The 21,862-nt window shown below is 38.5% G+C and overlaps 1 protein-coding gene across 8 annotated transcripts in view; it reads left to right on the forward strand.

Moving 5' to 3' along the window:
• Positions 1 to 21,862, forward strand: part of suco (SUN domain containing ossification factor) — a 91,771-nt gene that overhangs the window by 8,992 nt on the left and 60,917 nt on the right. For 2 of the 8 annotated variants that reach the window (XM_062038829.1, XM_062038828.1), the window contains exon 2: positions 4,284 to 4,382. In XM_062038829.1, coding sequence (XP_061894813.1) covers positions 4,330 to 4,382 — 53 coding nt within the window. In that variant the 5' untranslated portion in view covers positions 4,284 to 4,329. Of the gene's footprint in view, positions 1 to 4,001; positions 4,383 to 21,862 lie in introns of those variants that run through there. The other 6 variants (XM_062038836.1, XM_062038835.1, XM_062038830.1 and 3 more) reach the window with 5 other exon arrangements.

Here is a 21,862-nt window from a genome sequence, read left to right on the forward strand (position 1 = left end):
TGCATTCTTCTTCAGTTGCTTTATTGAGTTTACAACCCATATGAACATATGAAATACAGTATAACTATATGGAGCCATAAAGGTGTGGCTATATAAAATACAGTATGAATATATTTTCTTCTGATCTTTAAACACGTCATGAAAAGCAAACAGTATTGTTGTCTTCTGCCTTTTTAAACCTGTCTTCTTTTTTTTTTCTTTACTCTTGGTCTCCACGGTAACCGAAATCGACCTGGATGAAATTGCAATCTCCACATGATTAAGTTAGGCAACTTTTACACAATTTCATCTTGTTTGTGTGCCTCAAAGCCAAGCATGCAGTTTGAACAACAACAACATTATTTACAGTAGACCTCCAAAAGTCTCCATCCTCTCTGCACCGCACACTCATTCAAGTACAGTCACATGATATCTCGGCTGGGAGTGCCCCCTGGTGGACGGGAGGGGAAGACAGTGGTACAAATGTTACTATGGAAAGAGTTATTTTGTTATTCTATGACTAATACGTTGTGACCTGTGGAGTAACTTCCAATAAACCCCCCTGGCGCTGTTTTGTACTGTTTCTGTACTTGTTTTGGTCATTATTTAGTTTAGTTTATTATTTTCTTCCGTCAGTGGTCAACAAAATAAACAAACAGTTTTACATAAACAAACAGTTGTACATTCATAAATCGACAATGTTACAGGCCGAAAGGGTTTAGGCTGAAGTTGAGCACTTATTGCGCCTAACCCTATAAACAATCTCAAATACAAGATGAGCTTCCTAAAAATATGAAATTTCCTTTACACAACATAAACACTGTTCAATTATATACACAGTATGTGAAATATCCCTGTACACGTGTTAGTTAAACATTTGTACCTCTAATATACTATATACAAACAATTATACTTCCATTATTATTTATATCCCACATTTAGTTTTGTAATTAACATTGATCATAGTATTAACTACTGTGTTGATTCAAGAGTGATATATTTTTCCAAGACATTTGGTCTTAAAGTTTTTTTTAAATGTGTGAATGGAACTGGAACATTTTAAGGAATCATCCCAGCTGCTCCACAGATGAACCCCCCTGACAGAAACACATCTACGTTTTAAGCTCGTTCTTACGTTTGCTTTCTGAAAGACAGGTGAACCTCTGAGGTCATAGGGACTCTCCCTGGGTTTGAACCTCTCCTGTACATACCCAGGCAGCATGTGGTCATGAGCTTTATACGTCACAATAGCAGTGCTGAGGTCAACAAGATCGTGCAGTTTTAATGTTTTTACCCGGTAATTGAATAAACAGAGCATTGGTATGGTCATGATAATCCGCATGATTTTTCTTTTGAAGTAAGAACATAGAGTTGATGTTTGATTTGTAATTGTTACCCCAAATTTCAACACAATAATTGAGATATGGGGGTACGAAATAATTATATAACATGTTAAGAGCCTTTTGATATACAGAGTTTTTAATTTTATGTAACATAGCCATCATTTTTGCCAACTTTGTCTTGAGTATATTTATGTGCAGTTTCCAATTTAATTTGTCATCTATATAGATTCCAGCACGGTGGAACAGGGGTTAGTGCATGTGCCTCACAATACGAAGGTCTTGAGTAGTCCTGAGTTCAATCCCGGGCTCGGGATCTTTCTGTGTGGAGTTTGCATGTTCTCCCCGTGACTGTGTGGGTTCCTCCCACCTCCAAAAAAAACATGCACCTGGGGATAGGTTGATTGGCAACACTAAATTGGCCCTAGTGTGTGAATGTGAATGTGAATGTTGTCTGTCTATCTGTGTTGGCCCTGTGATGAGGTGGCGACTTGTCCAGGGTGTACCCCGCCTTCTGCCCGAATGCAGCTGAAATAGGCTCCAGCACCCCCACGCGACCCCAAAACGGACCAGCGGTAGAAAATGGATGGATGGATAGATTCCCCAAAATGTTGTTGAATACACCCTTTCTATCTCCATATCATCAATTCTTATGTGACACTGTATGTTATTTTTTCCTATTTCCCAAAATTATATATTTTGTTTTATTATTATTATTATTTATTTGATTGTATGTAAGGGTGGAGTGCCATCTCCGGGTTGGGGAGGAGACCCTGCCCCAAGTGGAGGAGTTCAAGTACCTCGGAGTCTTGTTCACGAGTGAGGGAAGAGTGGATCGTGAGATCGACAGGCGGATCGGTGCGGCGTCTTCAGTAATGCGGACGCTGTATCGATCCGTTGTGGTGAAGAAGGAACTGAGCCGGAAGGCAAAGCTCTCAATTTACCGGTCGATCTACGTTCCCATCCTCACCTATGGCCATGAGCTTTGGGTTATGACCGAAAGGACAAGATCACGGGTACAAGCGGCCGAAATGAGTTTTCTCTGCTGGGTGGCGGGTCTCTCCCTTAGAGATAGGGTGAGAAGCTCTGCCATCCGGGAGCTCTCCACATGGAGAAGAGTCAGATTAGGTGGTTCAGGCATCTGCTCAGGATGCCACCCGAACGCCTCCCTAGAGAGGTGTTTAGGGCACGTCCGACTGGTGGGAGGCCACGGGGAAGACCCAGGACACATTGGGAAGACTATGTCTCCCGGCTGGCCTGGGAACGCCTCAGGATCCCCCGGGAAGAGCTGGACGAAGTGGCTGGGGAGAGGAAAGTCTGGGCTTCTCTGCTTAGGCTGCTGCCCCCGCGACCCGACCTCGGATAAGCGGAAGAAGATGGATGTAAATTAGGGCTGTGAATCTTTGGGTGTCCCATGTGATTCGATTCAATATCGATTCTTGGGGTCACGATTTGATTCAAAATCGATTTTTTTCCCCGATTCAAAAGAATTCTCTATTCATTCAATACATAGGATTTCAGCAGGATCTACCCCAGTCTGCTGACATGCAAGCAGAGTAGTAGATTTTTGTAAAAAGCTTTTATAATTGTAAAGGACAATGTTTTATCAACTGATTGCAATAATGTAAATTGGTTTTACCTATTAAATGAACCAAAAATATGACTTATTTTATCTTTGTGAAAATATTGGACACAGTGTGTTGTCAAGCTTATGAGATGCGATGCAAGTGTAAGCCACTGTGACACTATTGTTCTTTTTTATTTAATAAATGTCTAATGATAATGTCAATGAGGGATTTTTAATCACTGCTATGTTGAAATTGTAACTAATATTGATACTGCTGTTGATAATATTCATTTTTGTTTCACTACTTTTGGTTTGTTCTGTGTCGTGTTTGTGTCTCCTCTCAATTGCTCTGTTTATTGCAGTTCTGAGTGTTGCTGGGTCGGGTTTGGTTTTGGAACTGGATTGCATTGTTATGGTATTGCTGTGTATTGTTTTGTTGGATTGATTCATTAAAAAAACGTCTTTTTTTTTTTTTTTTACAAATAAATACATTAAAAAATTGATTTTTAAAAAAATGAGAATCGGTTCTGAATCGCACAAGGTGAGAATCGCGATTCGAATCGATTTTTTCCCACACCCCTAATGTAAATGTTGAATATTATAAATAAAGGTTTTAAGGAAAAAACAAAAAAACAAAACTATAAACCGGAAAAAATAAAAAAAATCTCTCCTTTTGATTACAACCATCCATCCATTTTTCTACCGCTTGTCCCTTTCGGGGTGTCGGGGGGTGCTCACCACTCAATTCGCAATAGATGTCATTGGTTACGGGTGGTTGAGCGTCATCACTACGCACGTTTTTTTTAAATTTTAGGGCGTGTTGAGCACAACCTCCAGCGACTGGCGACGTACTGCACTACTTTTATTGTGCTTCTCAAACGCCATTGCACTTATATGCACTCACAATGCACATTTTAAGTGTGGAAGTGCGCGAATTCAACCATCAACGTATTGCGTTGCCTTCTTGTCAACGCAATACGTTGACAAAAAGTCCACACTGTAAAAAAAAAAAAAAAAATGTAACGTCAGCCTGTTGCAATCTTTGTTACAACACGATCAATTTGTTATCAAGGTGGGGAAGATGACGCGTCCTGCTGCGTCCACCGTGGCCAACTCCAACTCACAACAGTGGGCGGAGCTGGCGAAACAGTTGTTTTGCTTGGTCAACTCTGATTGGCTGGTGAATACACTGCTCGGCACCTGATTGGTCCTTTCGCCCAACCAGGAGGTGTTGAAGCGACCGCAGAGCCAACAGCTAGCCCGCAGCAGCAGTCTTCTTGCTAGCTAAAAGGGAACGGGGTCCTCGCAATGGGAGCTAGCACACCTTAAATGACATTACTCCTTTTATACTCATGTAAACATTTATTCCATTTAATCGTCTTTTCGTGACGCCTTAGGAAGAAGCCCACAAAGAGCGAGGATGTTGGTCCCCGCGGGAAGATAATGAAGAGGTTGCGTGTTCTGTTGGTGTGCCTGATTGTAGCTCTCTTGTGCCGGTAAGTCACTGCTCATTTCCTTCTATATTCTTCCTTCTTCGCACATTACTGACTTTTCAACCCATTAAACACCGAAAAAACATCACTTCAACACTGCCAGGCGTTCTCTTGTGTCGTCAATGTTGGTTACAGCTAACGTTGTCGGCGACTCACATTAAAGTCAAATAAAATGTTTTTAGACTTCTGTTTTTCAAGGACCATGTGAGCTGATAGAGAGGGTATTTTCTTCCCAAGTTTAGCTTGCTACTATCACCGATAATGTACATTTTTTGAGTCAACAAATATAATTAACAAGCGCAACCTTTTGACAAGTTGACTTCATGTCCGTCGCTGCCCATTAGGACGTTTCAAAGTGTAAACTACAATACTCCTTTAAAATGGGAGTGTTTTATTTTGAAAGTAAACGGGATAATGAATTTTTTGTTTGTGCATACATAAGCATATTGTAGCTAAATTGAACAGATTTTTTGCGGCGACTGTCAAATATAAAAGGTATGTTTAGCATCGATATCTGCAGTGGTGGAAACTGAACACATTGACTTGAACAAAAGGGTTAGGGTTAACCCTAACCCCACCTAGGGGGTAGCGGGGGGTGTATATTGTAGCGTCCCAGAAGAGTTAGTGCTGCAAGGGGTTCTGGGTATTTGTTCTGTTGTGTTCATGTTGTGTTACGGTGCGGATGTTCTCCCGAAATGTGTTTGTCATTCTTGTTTGGTGTGGGTTCAGTGTGGCGCATATTTGTAACAGTGTTAAAGTTGTTTATACGGCCACCCTCAGTGTGACCTGTATGGCTGTTGATCAAGTATGCCTTGCATTCACTTGTGTGTGTGAAAAGCCGTAGATATTATGTGACTGGGCCGGCACGCAAAGGCAGTGCCTTCAAGGTTTATTGGCGCTCTGTACTTCTTCCTACGTCTGTGTACACGGTGGCGTTTTAAAAACTCATACATTTTACTTTTTGAAACCGATACAGATAATTTTGAAACCGATACGATAATTTCCGATATTACATTTTAAAGCATTTATCGGCAGTCCGATATTATCGGACATCCCTACTACAAACATAATAAAACAATGACTTTCTGTACAATGTCTGCTCTCACTAGGATGTCGACTGATGGGATGTTTATATCTTTCAGCACAAGACTTGGGTTCCCCGTTTTAGATGATGAATTCATGGGGGGGTGGGGGGGGGGAGTGAGTGTAAACAAGTGCCTTTTCGTGTCTTTGTTGCTATGTATTCAGCTCTAAGTTGAATTTCATAGTTGACCCATCTCTTGGTCATGGCCACATCTTTCTATCATATAAGTGAGAGGTATAATTTTAAATCTAAAGTCAAACAAAATGTTTTTGACTTATGTTTTTCAAGTCGACAGAGAACCATGTGAGCTGATAGAGAGGATATTTTCTTCCCAAGTTTAGCTTGATACCAGCCAAGGGTGCTAATATCACCGATAATGTACATTTTTTGAATCAACAAATATAATTAACAAGCGCAACCTTTTGACAAGTTGACTTCATGTCCGTCGCGTCCCATTAGGATGTTTAAAAGTGAAAACTACAATACTCCTTGAAAACGGGAGTGTTTTATTTTGAAAGTAAAACCGGATAATGAATGTTTTGTTTGTGCATACACAAGCATCCCTCTCTTGGTCATGGCCACAACTTTCTATCATATACTGTAAGTCCCAGTTTTTCAACTAGTGTGCTGCGAGATACAGTCTGGTGTGCCGTGGAAGATGATCTAATTTCACCTATTTGGGTTAAAAATATTTTTTGCAAACCAGTAATTATAGTCTGCAAATGATGTGTTGTTGTTGAGTGTCGGTGCTGTCTAGAGCTCGGCAGAGTAACCGTGTAATACTCTTCCATATCAGTAAGTGGCAGCAGGTAGCTAATTGCTTGGTAGATGTCAGAAACAACGGGAGGCAGTGTGCAGGTTAAAAGGGATCTAATGCTTAAACCAAAAATAAACAAAAAGGTGAGTGCCCCTAAGAAAAGGCATTGAAGCTTAGGGAAGGCTATGCAGAATGAAACTAAAACTGAACTGGCTACAAAGTAAACAAAAACAGAATGCTGGACGACAGCAAAGACTTACTGTGGAGCAAAGACGGCGTCCACAATGTACATCCGAACATGACATGACAATCAACAATGTCCCCACAAAGAAGGATAAAAACAAGTGAAATATTCTTGATTGCTAAAACAAAGTAGATGCAGGAAATATCGCTCAAAGGAAGACATGAAACTGCTACAGGAAAATACCCAAAAAATAGAAAAAGGTTTTTAGAATGATATTTTTAGAGAGCTTTATGGGCGCAATACAGTAGATGACTTCCATTAGCTGCATTTAAAAAAAAATATTTTTTTTTATTTTGCCTTTTATTTATTTAACCAGGTAAAATCCCATTGAGATCAAAGATCTCTTTTCCAAGGGAGACCTGGCCAAGAGGGCAGCAGCAAGGTTACATTAAAAACAGTAAACAACACATAAAACATCAAATTTACAACATTAAAACTTGCTCACATAACACATATGCATACAAACAAGGTAGACTGCAATCCTTTCACAGAGGCTTTAAACTCATTTAATGTAACAAGGGTTTGAAGTTGAAGATTCGATTGTAGCCAGGCCTTTGGTGCTGAAAACACACATACCAATGATTGAGGCGTCGAGCACATAAAGATGTCCAGTTAACCATTGAGTATAACACACAATGGTGAGTAAGGGGAACGCAGTTGGTGATTGCATTGTTAGCCATGTAGTAAAGGGCTGTCTAACTCGTTTTTATTGAGGGCCACATCACAGTTATGACTGCTTTCAGAGGGCCACTTGTAACAGTGACTGAATATTCATGGCAATGTATAATCCCCTCATTATATTATTTACACATTTGATTATTAAATAATTTTACCCTGCAAAATCATGGATAACTTGCTTTAAAATCATAAGTCAGGATGACAAGCATTAATTACATTTTTTTACAAAAATAATTGACAGTAATACTGTATTATTAAGTAGATCCACTCGACATCCATTGGGTTGAGTTTTTTCTTGCCCTGATGTGGGATCTGAGATGTCGTTGTGGCTTGTGCAGCCCTTTGAGACGTTTGTGTTTAAGGGCTATATAAATAAACTTTGATTGATTCATATAGTATACTATTTGTTCTGTGATCAGTCAATATTAAAGTTTAAAAGTTTATTTTCATGTAGTAAATATTTTTTTCTATCAAAATTGAAAGAAGAAATATATAAAGCGGGTCAATATCTGGCCCCTGGGCCTCGAGTTTGACACCTGTGGTGTAATACAAAGCACATTTTACAATTAAAACTACACAAAAAAGAGAAAGTAAGGTTTTCAGTCTCTCTTTAAGACAAACAGTTAGTCTGTTTGCTTATTTACAAACTCTGCCTTCACCTCCAGGGTATTTTTATCCCTCAACACTTTTTGTAAGGAAAAGCAGATTGGAATGTTCTTGAAGTACCAGATAAGACTCCAAGGATAAGATGTACAGTACGCAGGCAAAGGTTTATGAGTGTTAAGATGCTCACCTTGACAGTTAGATCAATAACCAATCAGCCTCCGGTGCATGCAAACCACCACATGTTTGTTTCATTTCTGCTTACGTATTTTCCACTTTCACACAAGCAAGCGAATGAGCATGTAGTGAAACACACTTCATTACCAATCCAGAACTGTTTATTTAAATTGTTTTACCTTCCCTGTGCTAACTTTCACACATCCCAGTGGTTTGAATGATTAATCAAAGTGCCTGTTGGATGCCATCTTTCTCTAATATGTTGTCAGGATCCTGCTTCATTTAAGTGCATGCCTAATAATGTGTACGACTGCAAGAATTTTTCTGCTGCAATGCACTAATTCATGAGTTCACTATGAAGATCAGGTTATGCACTGCCCATTGTTTTATGGGCCTGTATATAAAAATAGAACCACAAAATACGACAAAAGTACTTAAAGAGCGTAGACCTTTGTCAGGCCTTATCTTCCAATAGTAAAAATCATCCTTTTACAAGAAGTTGTGAATCCAGACGGAGATCTGGATCACCCCCCAAAATTGAATCGCTTGTTTCTTAACCCATTTCTGATCATTTCTGAAAGTTTCATCAAAATTCCCTCATGGTTTTTTTGAGCTACGTTGCTAACTAACAAAGTCCAAAAATTTACAAGATAATTACTTTAAGGAAAAATGGCTAGCTATACCAGTTGTGTTAGTTTTGTTTATGGCGCTTCAAAACAGGCTGCAAGAAGGTTCCATCTTTGCATCGGCCTCAGCACCTATAGCAGAATGAAATAAACAGAGTGAACCCTCTTGTCTTTCATCCTCCATTTCTTTAGCCTGTTCCTAATTTCAGCCTTGTAACGGCAATGTAAGGTAATGTAGTAGAAATGATCCGGCTCACCCCCAAAATCTAATCACTTGTTCCTTATCACATTTCTAACATATTCTGAAAGTTTGATTAGTATCCGCTAGGGTTGTACGGTATACCGGTACTAGTATAGTATCGCGGTACTAATGAGTCAAAAACAATAATATACTCTGTTTGAAAAGTACCGGTTTGACAAGCTCTCCCTGAGAGAGCATGAGGAGGTTGAGGTGGGCGGGGTCGGGGAGGGGGGTTATATTTTAGCGTCCCGGAAGAGTTAGTGCTGCAAGGGGTTCTGGGTATTTGTTCTGTTGTGTTACGGTGCGGATGATCTCCCGAAATGTTTGTCATTCTTGTTTGGTGTGGTTTCACAGTGTGGCGCATATTTGTAACACTGTTAAAGTTGTTTATACGGACACCCTCAGTGTGACCTGTATGGCTGTTGACCAAGTATGCATTGCATTCACTTGTGTGTGTGTGAAAAGCCGTAGATATTATGTGATCCGGCCGGCACGCAAAGGCAGTGCCTTTAAGGCATGCCCCCAATATTGTTGTCTGGGTGGAAATCGGGAGAAATTTGGGAGAATGCTTGCCCCGGGAGATTTTCGGGAGGGGCACTGATATTTGGGAGTCTCCCGGGAAAATCGGGAGGGTTGGCAAGTATGACTGGGAGACGCAACTGCTCTGTACTTCTCCCTACGTCCGTGCACCACTCCGTACAGCGGCGTTTTAAAAAGTCATACATTTTACTTTTTAAAACCGACACCGATAATTTCCGATATTACATTTTAAAGCATTTATCGACCGATAATATCGGCAGTCCGATATTATCGGACATCTGTAGTTACATCTATATTTTTTATCGTCAGAAAATATTTTTTCCTTTAAAAAAAAAAATTCATAGTATGTTTATAAACTCAGGAAATACGTCCCTGGACACATGAGAACTTTGAATATGACCAATGTATGCACTTCCAACACTCCCATATTTAAGACAAGAAAACATTACGTCACAAGATGTGATTATTTCTTTTGCATTTTAAGTGTAAAAGAAGGGTGCTGCATCTCTTAAACCGCCAGGATCGCTTCAGGAATTTTTATGAGCGTGTGTTATTTCTTGCCGTCGACAGATGAAGCCTCAAAGCAATGGCAGCGGGCTCGTTAAAAGAACTTTGCCTTCAGTCAACATCGTAAAAACGCTCACTACTCGAGGAGGAAGCGGTTACGTAAGAAGCTGTCTCGCACCTGTGTCACTGACAGCGCTCCGTCACCTTTTCATTAGACAGCGGAAAGTGAATGGCGGTGAAACGGGAGACTCGGCTTACTCAGTGCTATCTGCTTACAACTGTGAGGTATGGCAATAGAAATAACAAAGACCGCTTTTTTTTTACCTTAGTGTAAGGATTTTGAACAATTTACATGTTTGCAAGACTTTTGGCAAATGAGCGAATGTTTCACTTTTGGACTTTTTGTGAAAATAAATATGTTAGTTGTCTTGAAGATAGATCGAGGAATAGCCTGGATTAGTCAGAAACCTGTTGATACGTGCTTCTTCTAATTGACAAACATTGTTAAAGTCACATACATACAACCTATACTATACTGTATATATGTACATATGCCTTGGTCCAGTGCTAGTAAGTACATATTGCTTGGAGTAAATAAAAGTTAACATAAAGTAAGAAGCTTCACTATGTTCCACGTCTGTTCTTTTTAATTAGCCCCATTGAGCCCAGTAAGTACCACAAGAACGATAGTGTATAATTTATACAGAATAGGATATAAATATAGTAGGTTATAAATGGCATATCTGTGTTAATTTGGCATACAAACCCATGTCAGAACATGTTACAGGTGACTATGCTCGGCATTGACCTGTTTAAAAATTTTTTTATGTATGTATATATGATAGGGGTACAGGTACTGAGAAAACAGACCCTTTTTTTTGTTTTGTCCCCCCACCCCCAAAAAAAAAAAAAAAAAAAATGTACAGAAAAATAAGTAAAATACTAACACCCCCTCCACCCCGTCCTACATTTCAGTCACAGTGAGTAGCAATGTACTACCTGCCTCTTCACCACAAGCAGATAGAAATTCACAATAACTGACTAAAAGAAAAAAAAGATAACAAAAAGAAAAATCACAAACATACAGAGAAGTGTCACTGAATAAAAACAAAGAAAAAAAGAGTTGAGGTAAGTGAAAATGTTCATTGTCAACAGTGAGTGTCACATTTATTCTACAGTGTCTATAATTTACCTATGTAACTAATTATGCAGGCGTGGGCCTGTTTGAGATGGTGACGTTATGTTAAGGGAAAATATCCTGAAATCACAGCTCAGTGTTAATTACAGCCCTAAAATGTTGTTTTGCAAAATTCTTATTGAAAAGAAGAGGTATAAAAGCTTGTAAATTATATAATTGAACATAGTGGAAAGTATGTATTTTTAAAACAAATAACAAAAAATAACTGATGTATAACTAAACTGATTTATTTTTAAATAAATAATAGGGAAATGCATTAATGTCCCTTGTATTCATGTTAGCATTTAAGCTAGCGAGCCAGCCATTAGCATGCTAGTAGGGATGTAACGATGTCAACATTTTATATCATGGTTATTGTCACCAAAATGATCACGTTATTATTATCACAATATTGTTGAATGTGCTGCAAAGTACTTACACACACTAAAGTTTTACTTTAAAAAAATGTAATACAATAAATACATAGTATGTGTATTTGTGTATATATATATATATATATATATATATATATATATATATATATATATATATATATATATTAGAGCTGCAACTAACGATTAATTTGATAATAGATTGATCTGTCGATTATTACTTTGATTGATCGATTAATAATCGGATAAAAGAGACAGACTACATTTCTATCCTATCCAGTATTTTATTGAAAAAAACAGCATACTGAATACTGAATCGATGACTAAATTAATCGGCAACTATTTTGATAATCGATTTTAATCGATTTAATCGATTAGTTGTTGCAGCCCTAATATATATATATATGTATGTATGTGTGTGTGTGTGTGTGTGTGTGTGTGTGTGTGTGTGTGTGTGTGTGTGTGTGTGTGTGTGTGTGTATATATGTGTATATATATGTATATATATATATATATATATGTCCTTATTTTTGAAGGAAAAGCACTGTACTTTTCAATGAAGATAACTTTAAACTAGTCTTAACTTTAAAGAAATACACTCTATACATTGCTAATGTGGTAAATGACTATTCTAGCTGCAAATGTCTGGTTTTTGGTGCAATATTCGATATATTAAATATAAGTTCGATGTATTAAATATAAGATAAGATATATAATATCTACATAGGTGTATAGAGGCCCATTTCCAGCAACTATCACTCCAGTGTTCTAATGGTACAATGTGTTTGCTCATTGGCTCAGAAGGCTAATTGATGATTAGAAAACCCTTGTGCAATCATGTTCACACATCTGAAAACAGTTTAGCTCGTTACAGAAGCTACAAAACTGACCTTCCTTTGAGCAGATTGAGTTTCTGGAGCATCACATTTGTGTGGTCAATTAAACGCTCAAAATGGCCAGAAAAAGAGAACTTTCATCTGAAACTCGACAGTCTATTCTTGTTCTTAGAAATGAAGGCTATTCCACAAAATTGTTTGGGTGACCCCAAACTTTTGAACGGTAGTGTGTGTATATATATATACCCGCCCACAAAAACCAGTAAAGTTGTGTAAATAAAAACAGAATACAATGATTTGCAAATCCTTTTCAGTCTATATTCAATTGAATAGACTGCAACAACAAAATACTTAATGTTCAAACTGGTAAACTTTATTTTTTGCAAATATTTGCTCATTTGGAATTTGATGCCTGCAACATGTTTAAAAAAAGCTGGCACAAGTGTCAAAAAAGTCTGAGAAAGTTGATGAATGCTCATCAAACACTTATTTAGAACATCCCACAGGTGAACAGGCTAATTGGGAACAGGTGGGTGCAATCAGTGAGTTTATCATTGTTATCAATCATGGTTTTACGATCATTTCGATTTAAAACAGTGTTTACCATTATACCGTTTATCGTTACATCCCGATGTGCGAGCTTGCTTTTCCAATACGTGAGCAGTATCCCCGTCTATCAAAGTGCTGTAATTATGATGGTTTTATGATATTTTTTTTATCAAAAACAGTAATACTAACTTTCAGGAGTTTTACTGCGGTTTATCAATAATGCAGTTAATGATTACATCCCAAGGTGATAGACTAACAACCTCTTATTGTAGGTCAAAAACACATTGTGTATCATTTAAATTTGCACAATCGTACTACACTACATGTCAACATAAACCATCCATTTTCTACTGCTTGATCCTCTCCGGGTCGTGGGGGTGCTGGAGCCTATTCCAGCTTCACTCGGGCGGAAGGCTGGGTATACCCTGGACAAGTCGCCATTTAAATATAATTAGTTTAAAGTGATACTTTGTTTGTGGGGATTAACTAACTGCATTTATCACATTCCACAAGTTAAATTGTAATTCAATGTTACTACGTCCGTCTATTTTGGCTTTTGGCTGCACTTGTTTTCCCCCTTTCTATAAGTTGCTAGCAAGACCAGAATGATCCAGTTGTGTATGTTGTGGCACCGGAGCTGGACTGGCACTCAATTGTTCCTGCCCACTGGCCATAGAGACTACTGAGCACATTGAGCTCTGCAGACTGTCCCTGTATTCCTCCTACTGTCCGTTTCATAGCAAATAAAGCTGCGTACTTCTTTTCATTTCCTTACATAGCTGACTCTTCAAGTTTGTAAAAACGATTTACTGTTCCCAGGGCGTCAACAAATTGTCTCACATTGTTTTTATTGTATTTGCTTTTTAGCCTGTAAACAAACTCCTTAATAAGCGCTTGCTGCGTCCCTGACGCACAATTATCTAAAAGACTTAACTCTCATTGCATCCCATAGACGCTCCTTAATGATCCCATGAAAAACAATATACTGTATTTTCCGGACCATAGGGCGCACCGGATTATAAGGCGCACTGCCGATGAATGGTCTATTTGCGATCTTTTTTCATATATTAGGAGCACCAGATTATAGGGCGCATTAAAGGAGAAATATTATAATTTTTTTTCTAAATGGAAAACACTATCTTGTGGTCTACATAACAGTAGTGGAGGTTCTTTCGTGAAAGTGTTGCATAGATGATGTTTTACAGATCATCATCAAGCCGCTTTCTGACAGTCGCTTCAGGACGCGCCGTTTTGTGGGCGGTCTTATTTACGTGGGTCACCTTCGGCAGCGTCTTCTCCCCGTCATCTTTGTTGTAGCGGTGTAGCGTGCAAGGACGGGAGTGGAAGAAGTGTCAAAAGATTTAGCTAACTGTTTTAATGACATTCAGACTTTACTTCAATCAATAATGGAGCAGCCTCTCCTCACCCGGAAACAACCACACCGGAAATGGGTCTCTAATAACTAAAGTTCCTTGGGTGAATAATGTAAACTCACTACACCGGTATGTTTTAGTGCTTTCATGGCGAGTTTACTGACAGATATAAGTTAGAACTTTTCACTACTTTATATTAGAAATGGCAACAGCGGAGGATGAATGTCTCATTACAAGAAGATGGAGATGAAGCGTATCAACTACGGAGTCGGCGCGGACACACGCTATTTTTCAGGATTTATGCAGATCCCATATACAGATCAGCAGGTACCAGAAGGCAAGAAAAGTTGCTTTTGCATAATATTGCTAAACAAAACGCCAGATAATGTCTTACCTTATACACACACCATAATATTACTTGTGTAATGTTCTATATTTTCAATGGAACATTTAAAACGTTGGTGTTGTTTACTTGAGACCCATCATAGTGCAGGCTACACTTATCTCTTATGTTTGACTGCCATCTACTGGTCACACTTATGATTACACCATGTACCAAATAAAATAGCTTCGAGGTGGGTGAGCTCAACCAAACGTATTCCTTACATTAGGCGCACCGGGTTTTGATGTGCGCCTTTATAGTCAGGAAAATACAGCAACTACCTCTGGCAGATGAAGAGTTGTCTCCTTACTCACGCTTCAAGTAAGTGATTATTTTAATATATATTTAATATGGTATCTAAATTGGCTAAAGGTATAATTTTTGATGCGGCACCACTGGTAGCTTTTTTTGATAAAGCGGCTCATTTTGACAGAACACTGAATTCTGTAAATGAACAAGGAAGTCGCTATTACACGAGAAAACATGGACGCCACAGATCAGCGTGTTGGTGGGTTTGTGCCGTGGCTGTTGTGTAGAGGAAGTAGGCAGATGACGGAAAACAAAGTCAAAGTCAAAGTCAGCTTTATTGTCAAACAACTGTTTGTACAGGACATACAGGTGGACGAAATTACGTTCCTCTCACATCCACGGTGTCTATAAATATAAAGTGTAAAAGAAGAATAAAAAAGACAACAATTTAAACAGTCGCATGAGGGGGGGGAAAAATATACAGGGGAAGAAGATATTACCAGAATATCTATAATATCTATCTATTGTATATACAGTATTGCAACGGGCGCAACAACTGCAGGGGGAAGAGAAATGGAATTGCAAAAAGGAAAGTGATCGTGCTGCGCACAGAAATGACGAAGCTCGCCCAAAGATGATGTAAAAGTCCCATTCAGGTCACATTTCTGTTTGGACACATTTGAAAAGATCCGGTTCAGACTACCTCCTGATGTGGCTCAAATCTGATGCGAAAAGATCAGATTTGAAGCGCTTTGGAGCGTTTACACGGGCAAAACTTGAGGGCAAAAATATCAGATTTATTGTGCAACTTTCTAAACACATCATTATGTAATGATGTAGAGTCCAACTTACTGCTGTTGCATTGGAAGCAATTATCACTGTTAATTTGTGTGTGTGTCGCAGTCACTGGGTTCTTTGTTTAAAAAAAATAAAAAATAAATACATTGCCATTTTGCAGAATTCCTGTCGCAAAAGCGGCTAAAGTCAATGATTTCTTCATTTTCTTTCTGCAGAACATTCTCCCCATCCCCCCTCGCTCGCTCTTCAGTGTTTACCTTTCTCTGCGAGCACTCTGACTTTGGGTCCTGCTTGAGTGTGCAAGCGTCTTCCCGCACCCCCAGCTGAGGGTCATTATCACAAAGCAACCCAGTCTATACTGCTGGAAGGGAACATTGTGTTCCAAAGCGGGCTAGGGCTTGACGGGCGTTTCCAACTCAAGACGTATAGGACTAAATTTACATTTGAGGCAATGGAAGGCTGCATCCTGTTGTCTTAAAGTACATGAAATATGTTTGTAATTGAAGTAAATCCAGTGTCCTGTATTATAAATATTAATCATAATATATTTTACATTGAAACATATACATTCATTACTTTATTCATACAGTAGTAGTTAGGGATGTGAATCTTTGGGCACCTTACGATTAGATCCGATTCCTGAGGTGACTTTTGTGATTTAGAGCTATATAAATAAACATTGATTGATTGATTGATTGATATTAGATTCAAAACTATTTGGTATAATAATTTTTAAAAACAGGTTAGAAAAGCTCCTTCTGGAGGCACAGAGTTGGCCTAAAAATATATATTTTTTAAATGTATTCTTACACTAAAACAAATCAAATATACATTTACAGTCGTGGTCAAAAGTTACACTTGTAAAGAACATAATGTCATGGCTGTCTTGAGTTTCCAATCATTTCTACAATTCCTTTTTTTTGTGATAGAGTGATTGGAGCACATACTTGTTGGTCACAAAAAACATTCATGAAGTTTGGTTCTTTTATGAATTTATTATGGGTATACTTAAAATGCGACCAAATCTGCTGCGTCAAAAGTATACATACAGCAATGTTAATATTTGCTTACATGTCCCTTGGCAAGTTTCACTGCAATAAGGCGCTTTTGGTAGCCATCCACAAGCTTCTGGCAAGCTTCTGCTTGAATTTTTGACCACTCCTCTTGACAAAATTGGTGCAGTTCAACTAAATTTGTTGGTTTTCTGACATGGACTTGTTTCTTCAGCATTGTCCACATATTTAAGTCAAGACTTTGGGAAGGCCATTCTAAAACCTTAAGTCTAGCCTGATTTAACCATTCCCTGACCCCTTTTGACGTGTATTTGGGGTCATTGTCCTGTTGGAACACCCAATTGCGCCCAAGACCCAACCTCGGGGCTGACGATTTTAGGTTGTCCTGAATAATTTGGAGGTAATCCTCATTTTTCATTGTCCCATTTACTCTCTGTAAAGCACCAGTTCCATTGGCAGCAAAACAGGCCCAGAGCATATTACTACCACCACCATGCTTGACAGTAGGCACGGTGTCCGTAGGATTAAAGGCCTCACCTTTTCTCCTCCAAACATATTGCTGGGTATTGTGGCCAACGGCTAAATTTTTGTTTCATCTGACCACAGAACTTTCCTCCAGAAGGTCTTATCTTTGTCCGTGTGATGTTTTGGCGATAGAAATGGGAACCAATTTTTTTTGTGCACCCCTAGTAGTAGTAAATATTGTACAGAGAGGATGTATTAACTAGGTTATTTTTTTACCCCCACTGTGCCTAAGAAAGCGCACAGACATTGTGTCCACACCCACCCCGCTGGCAAAGTGGCTCTTCCTATCAAATTGCATTAAACCACATGACTGCCTCCTTGATTCCCTATTCCGACGCACTGATCCCGATGCAACCGATGTCACTCTGGCAAGCCTCTTTGATCCCTGTGGGATTGGGAGGACCAGGGCATCATTGGCGTCCCACCACCATGTGACTGACGGTCTTTATGACGCTCAGTCGGGTGTGTTTTTTTGCATTTGATATTCGTCAGCTGACTCCTGAACTGTTCACATATTGATGAAAATGTGTCAAAACATGGAACCTTACTGTGTTGGCTGTGTTATTGTTTTTCTGATGAATTTGACCCCGTAAATCGGATTAAATTGTACTTTCCCAGATCAGTGTACTCTACAAAACAACCACTGTAACTTCAGGGTGTTTAGCAAAATCCTCCCCCCAGTTGGTTCATAACCAACATGCATGTGTGTGTAAAATTTGAGCAAGATTAAAACATGGCTGCCATCAAGCATATTGTCTCAGCAGGGACACGAACAGGACTTGGTATCTAATTGTCCATAAGTCATTGACCATTTGTCTAATGATTATGAAAGGATATCAGTCTTCCATGTAGAACTGCGTGATTATGGCCAAACTATTAGTCACAATTATTTTTATCAGTCTTAAATAGGGTTGTACGGTATACCGGTATTAGTATAGTACCGCGATACTAATGAATCATTTTCGGTACAATACCGCCTCTGAAAAGTACCGGTATTTTTTGGCATCACAACATCATCTTTCGTTTTTTATTAATTTTATTTTATGTATATAAACTCAGGAAATATGACCCTGGACACATGAGGACTTTGAATATGACAAATGTATGATTCTGTAACTACTTGGTATCGTATTGATACCCAAATTCGTGGTATCATCCAAAACTAATGTAAAGTATCAAACAACAGAAGTATAAGTGATTACATTTGAACAGAAGTGTAGATAGAACATGTTAAAAGAGAAATTAAGCAGATATTAACAGTAAATGAACAAGTAGATTAATAATTAATTTTCTACCACTTGTCCTTAATAATGTTGACAAAATAATAGAACTGCATACGTCAGCAGCTAAATTAGGAGCCTTTCTTTGCCTACTCACTAATAAAAGACAAGTTGTCTTGTATGTTCACTATTTTATTCAAGGACAAACCTGCAATTAGAAACATATGTTCAATGTACCGTAATATTTTTTGTTAAAATAAAGCCAATAATGCAATTTTTTTGTGGTCCCCTTTATTTAGAAAAGTACCGAAAAGTATCAAAATAATTTTGGTACCGGTACAACAGTAGTCTTTAAACGTGATTATTAATCAGAATTATTCAGTATGCCAGGTAAAAGGTAGTGTTTCTCACACGTCGGCCATCTGTGTAAACATGACGTCATCATGGAATTTGTAATGAAATAGTCTAATAAAAAGGCTAAATGAACGCTTTACATATAATCAGTATTAAAATTTCTGTTTTTCACATTACATGACGCCTTTAGCATTATTCGTCAATTTTTGCTAGGTTTTTTCGGGGCTGTAAAAAGAACAGCCGTGTTCTGCGGGTGGCCTTACAACATCAATTAGCCATCACTGTACTTAAAGAGGTCAAAACCAACTTTTCTTACCTGTTTGCACCTGTGTTTGTGTATGTTGGATCTCCATAACTGCTAAAAATGTTAATTCCAACCATGGTTGCCTTTTGTAATTTAAGGCTGTAGTGACGTATTTTGCCTCAGTTACATCAGCGGCTATCTCCATACAGTATGTGGTAGAGGTTTACTAAAAAAGCTTTGCCTGAGTCCGCCATTTTTATTCAGTTGTAGTCTCTAAAACAAAATCTATGTACAATTTGGACCAGAGCGTCACCATTACATGTTATGTAAATCACAAGGAAGTGTTTTAAATTTAGTAAAAAAAAAAGTTAATATGGCCGCTTTTTTCAGACTCTAAGGCGCACTTAAAATCCTTTAATTTTCTCAAAAATCGACAGTGTGCCTTACGTTTGGTTGTGCTTACCGACCTCGAAGCAATTTATTTGGTACATGATGTAATAAGTGTGACCGGTAGATGGCAGTCACACATAAGAGATACGTTTAGATTGCAATATGACGCCAGTAAACAACACCAAAACTTGAAATGTTCCTGCCGCTACAAGCTGTAAATGAGCTTGATTTACTATGCAGCAAATCCTCCTTTTTCAATGTTAACTTTTATAACAAATTTTACTTTACATTATATTCACCCACAAATTATTGCCAATGAAATATATTATTGTCAACATTATTTGAGACCAAATTGACCATTGATGTCACTTTCGTTTTATGTGACGTTTACTTCCTGTTGAACGGACGGAGTTTTGTCTGTTTTAACTCGACACTGTGGAGTTTATCACTTTGTACAAAGACAGCCCAGCCTTAATGTTCAATGGGAAAACTGTATCTTAGTTGTTTCGACCGTAATCTTTTTATACAAGTTTAGATTGGGGCTTGACGTTTTTTGCTGAGAAAAGATTCTAATGGGTTTCGTTTTCATGTTAGCAGTTGAGCTAGCTAGCTAGCAAGCTAATGCAGATAATCGGTCCATAAGTTTATCATAGTGCTGTTTTTTTACGATCATTTTAATTTATTACGGAGATACTAACCGTCTGGATTTTTTACGGTTATCGTATCATTTATGTGCATCTAGTACAAACGCCCGCAGCTGCAGAAACCGATGCAAAAGAATGACGGCTCTTGGAGCTAGGGCTGGGCGATATGGCCTTTTTTTAATATCTCGATATTTTTAGGCCATGTCACGATACACGATATATATTGCGATATTTTGCCTTAGCCTTGAATGAACACTTGATGCATATAATCACAGCAGTATGATGATTCTATGTGTCTACATTAAATAATTCTTGTTCATACTTCATTAATATTTGCTTATTTTAAACTTTCATGCAGAGAGGGAAATCACAACTAAGTCAATTGACCAAAACTGTATTTATTAAACAGTTATTAAGCAGTGACACATACATTCATGTCATTTCAAAACAGAAAGTGCAAGATTGTCAGAGACATTTTAAAACAAGCTATTAGTGCACTTTTGTGCATGATGTCACTAAGATGACGTATCAAAACAACACTAAAGTGCAGTTTTTGTACAGAACGCCACTACAATAGTTTAAAACAAATAAAGTGCACTTTTGTGCATGATGTCACACAAGATATTTCAATAACTGTCAAATGAAAATGAGCTGCATAATAGGAAATCAAATAGTGTATGTCCTTCGCTATGTGGTAGGTTTCTGGGGACGTTATCTCCTTCTGTTGTTGACTATTTTTTTCATACGGTGTTGATGTGGAAATGGTTGCCTCTGCATTTTGTTGGTGTGGCACCGAACGGAGATGTTGACATGCGGAGTTTCAAGCACTCTTCATTCTCTAGCAGGTGACTTTTCAAATGATGCTACATATTAGCAGTAATGCTACTTTTTGTAGCAACGCTTTTGCCCCACACTTGACATATTACGGTTGTCTGTTCGACATCTTCCCGCTTGAAGCCAAACCACCGCCAGACGATGGACCCCCTGCTGTCTTTCTTGGGAATTAATTCTTCCTTCATTTGTTACCAGATTCGCACCTTCTTTCTCTCCTATTACCACTCGCACCACAGCTAACGTTACCCATGCTGCTACCTCTCTGCTCCGCGAGGACGTATACTTATGTGACGTATGTAAGAAGGTGCGCTTGTTTTACGTCTCTGTGAGAAGCAGAGACAAGAAAGAGTGATAAAAGCCTGTAGTGTAATGTCCGCAGCTAAAAGCAACTGCGTGACAACGTATACTCGAATATCACGATATAGTCATTTTCTATATCGCACGGAGACAAACCCGCGATATATCGAATATATTCGATATATCGCCCAGCCCTACTTGGAGCCTGTAACAACGTGTGTATATGGCGGTATTTTAGACTGGCAAACATGCAGAGGTAATTGACTTATCAAATATCGGCCCAGGCCGAGATAATAATGTTAAAGATTTACTTTTTTTAATGGTGGCAGCCAAAATTGTAATCGTGATGAAAATTTAATTGTGTAATAGCGTGTCTTATAAAGCATTTTGACCACAACCCATAGGTGGGGCCACAAATGTTGTTTACAGTTAGCACATGGCTGTAATCTACTTAACATGCTGGAATTTATGGTCTGCTCTTTGTCATTAATGATCAATTATCATGCTTAAATGTGAAATGTGTGCGTGATGTATTATATTCTAAAAACATATTTCTAAAAGTTTTGGTCGAATTTAAACTTCTATGGAAAATCCGACCTGAGAACGTTGGCACATAGAGCCACAGTGTGTGCTCCTATGCATTCTGTGCCCCGGGAAAAAGACGCCTGTGTATTTTATTTTTATGCAAGCGAGGGCCGTGCGTCACAGGACTGGCATGGTCATGTTAGGATCTTTGTAAATGTGTTTGC

The sequence above is a fragment of the Entelurus aequoreus genome, linkage group LG27 (assembly GCF_033978785.1).
Source record: "Entelurus aequoreus isolate RoL-2023_Sb linkage group LG27, RoL_Eaeq_v1.1, whole genome shotgun sequence".
In the NCBI taxonomy this organism is placed as follows: domain Eukaryota; kingdom Metazoa; phylum Chordata; class Actinopteri; order Syngnathiformes; family Syngnathidae; genus Entelurus; species Entelurus aequoreus.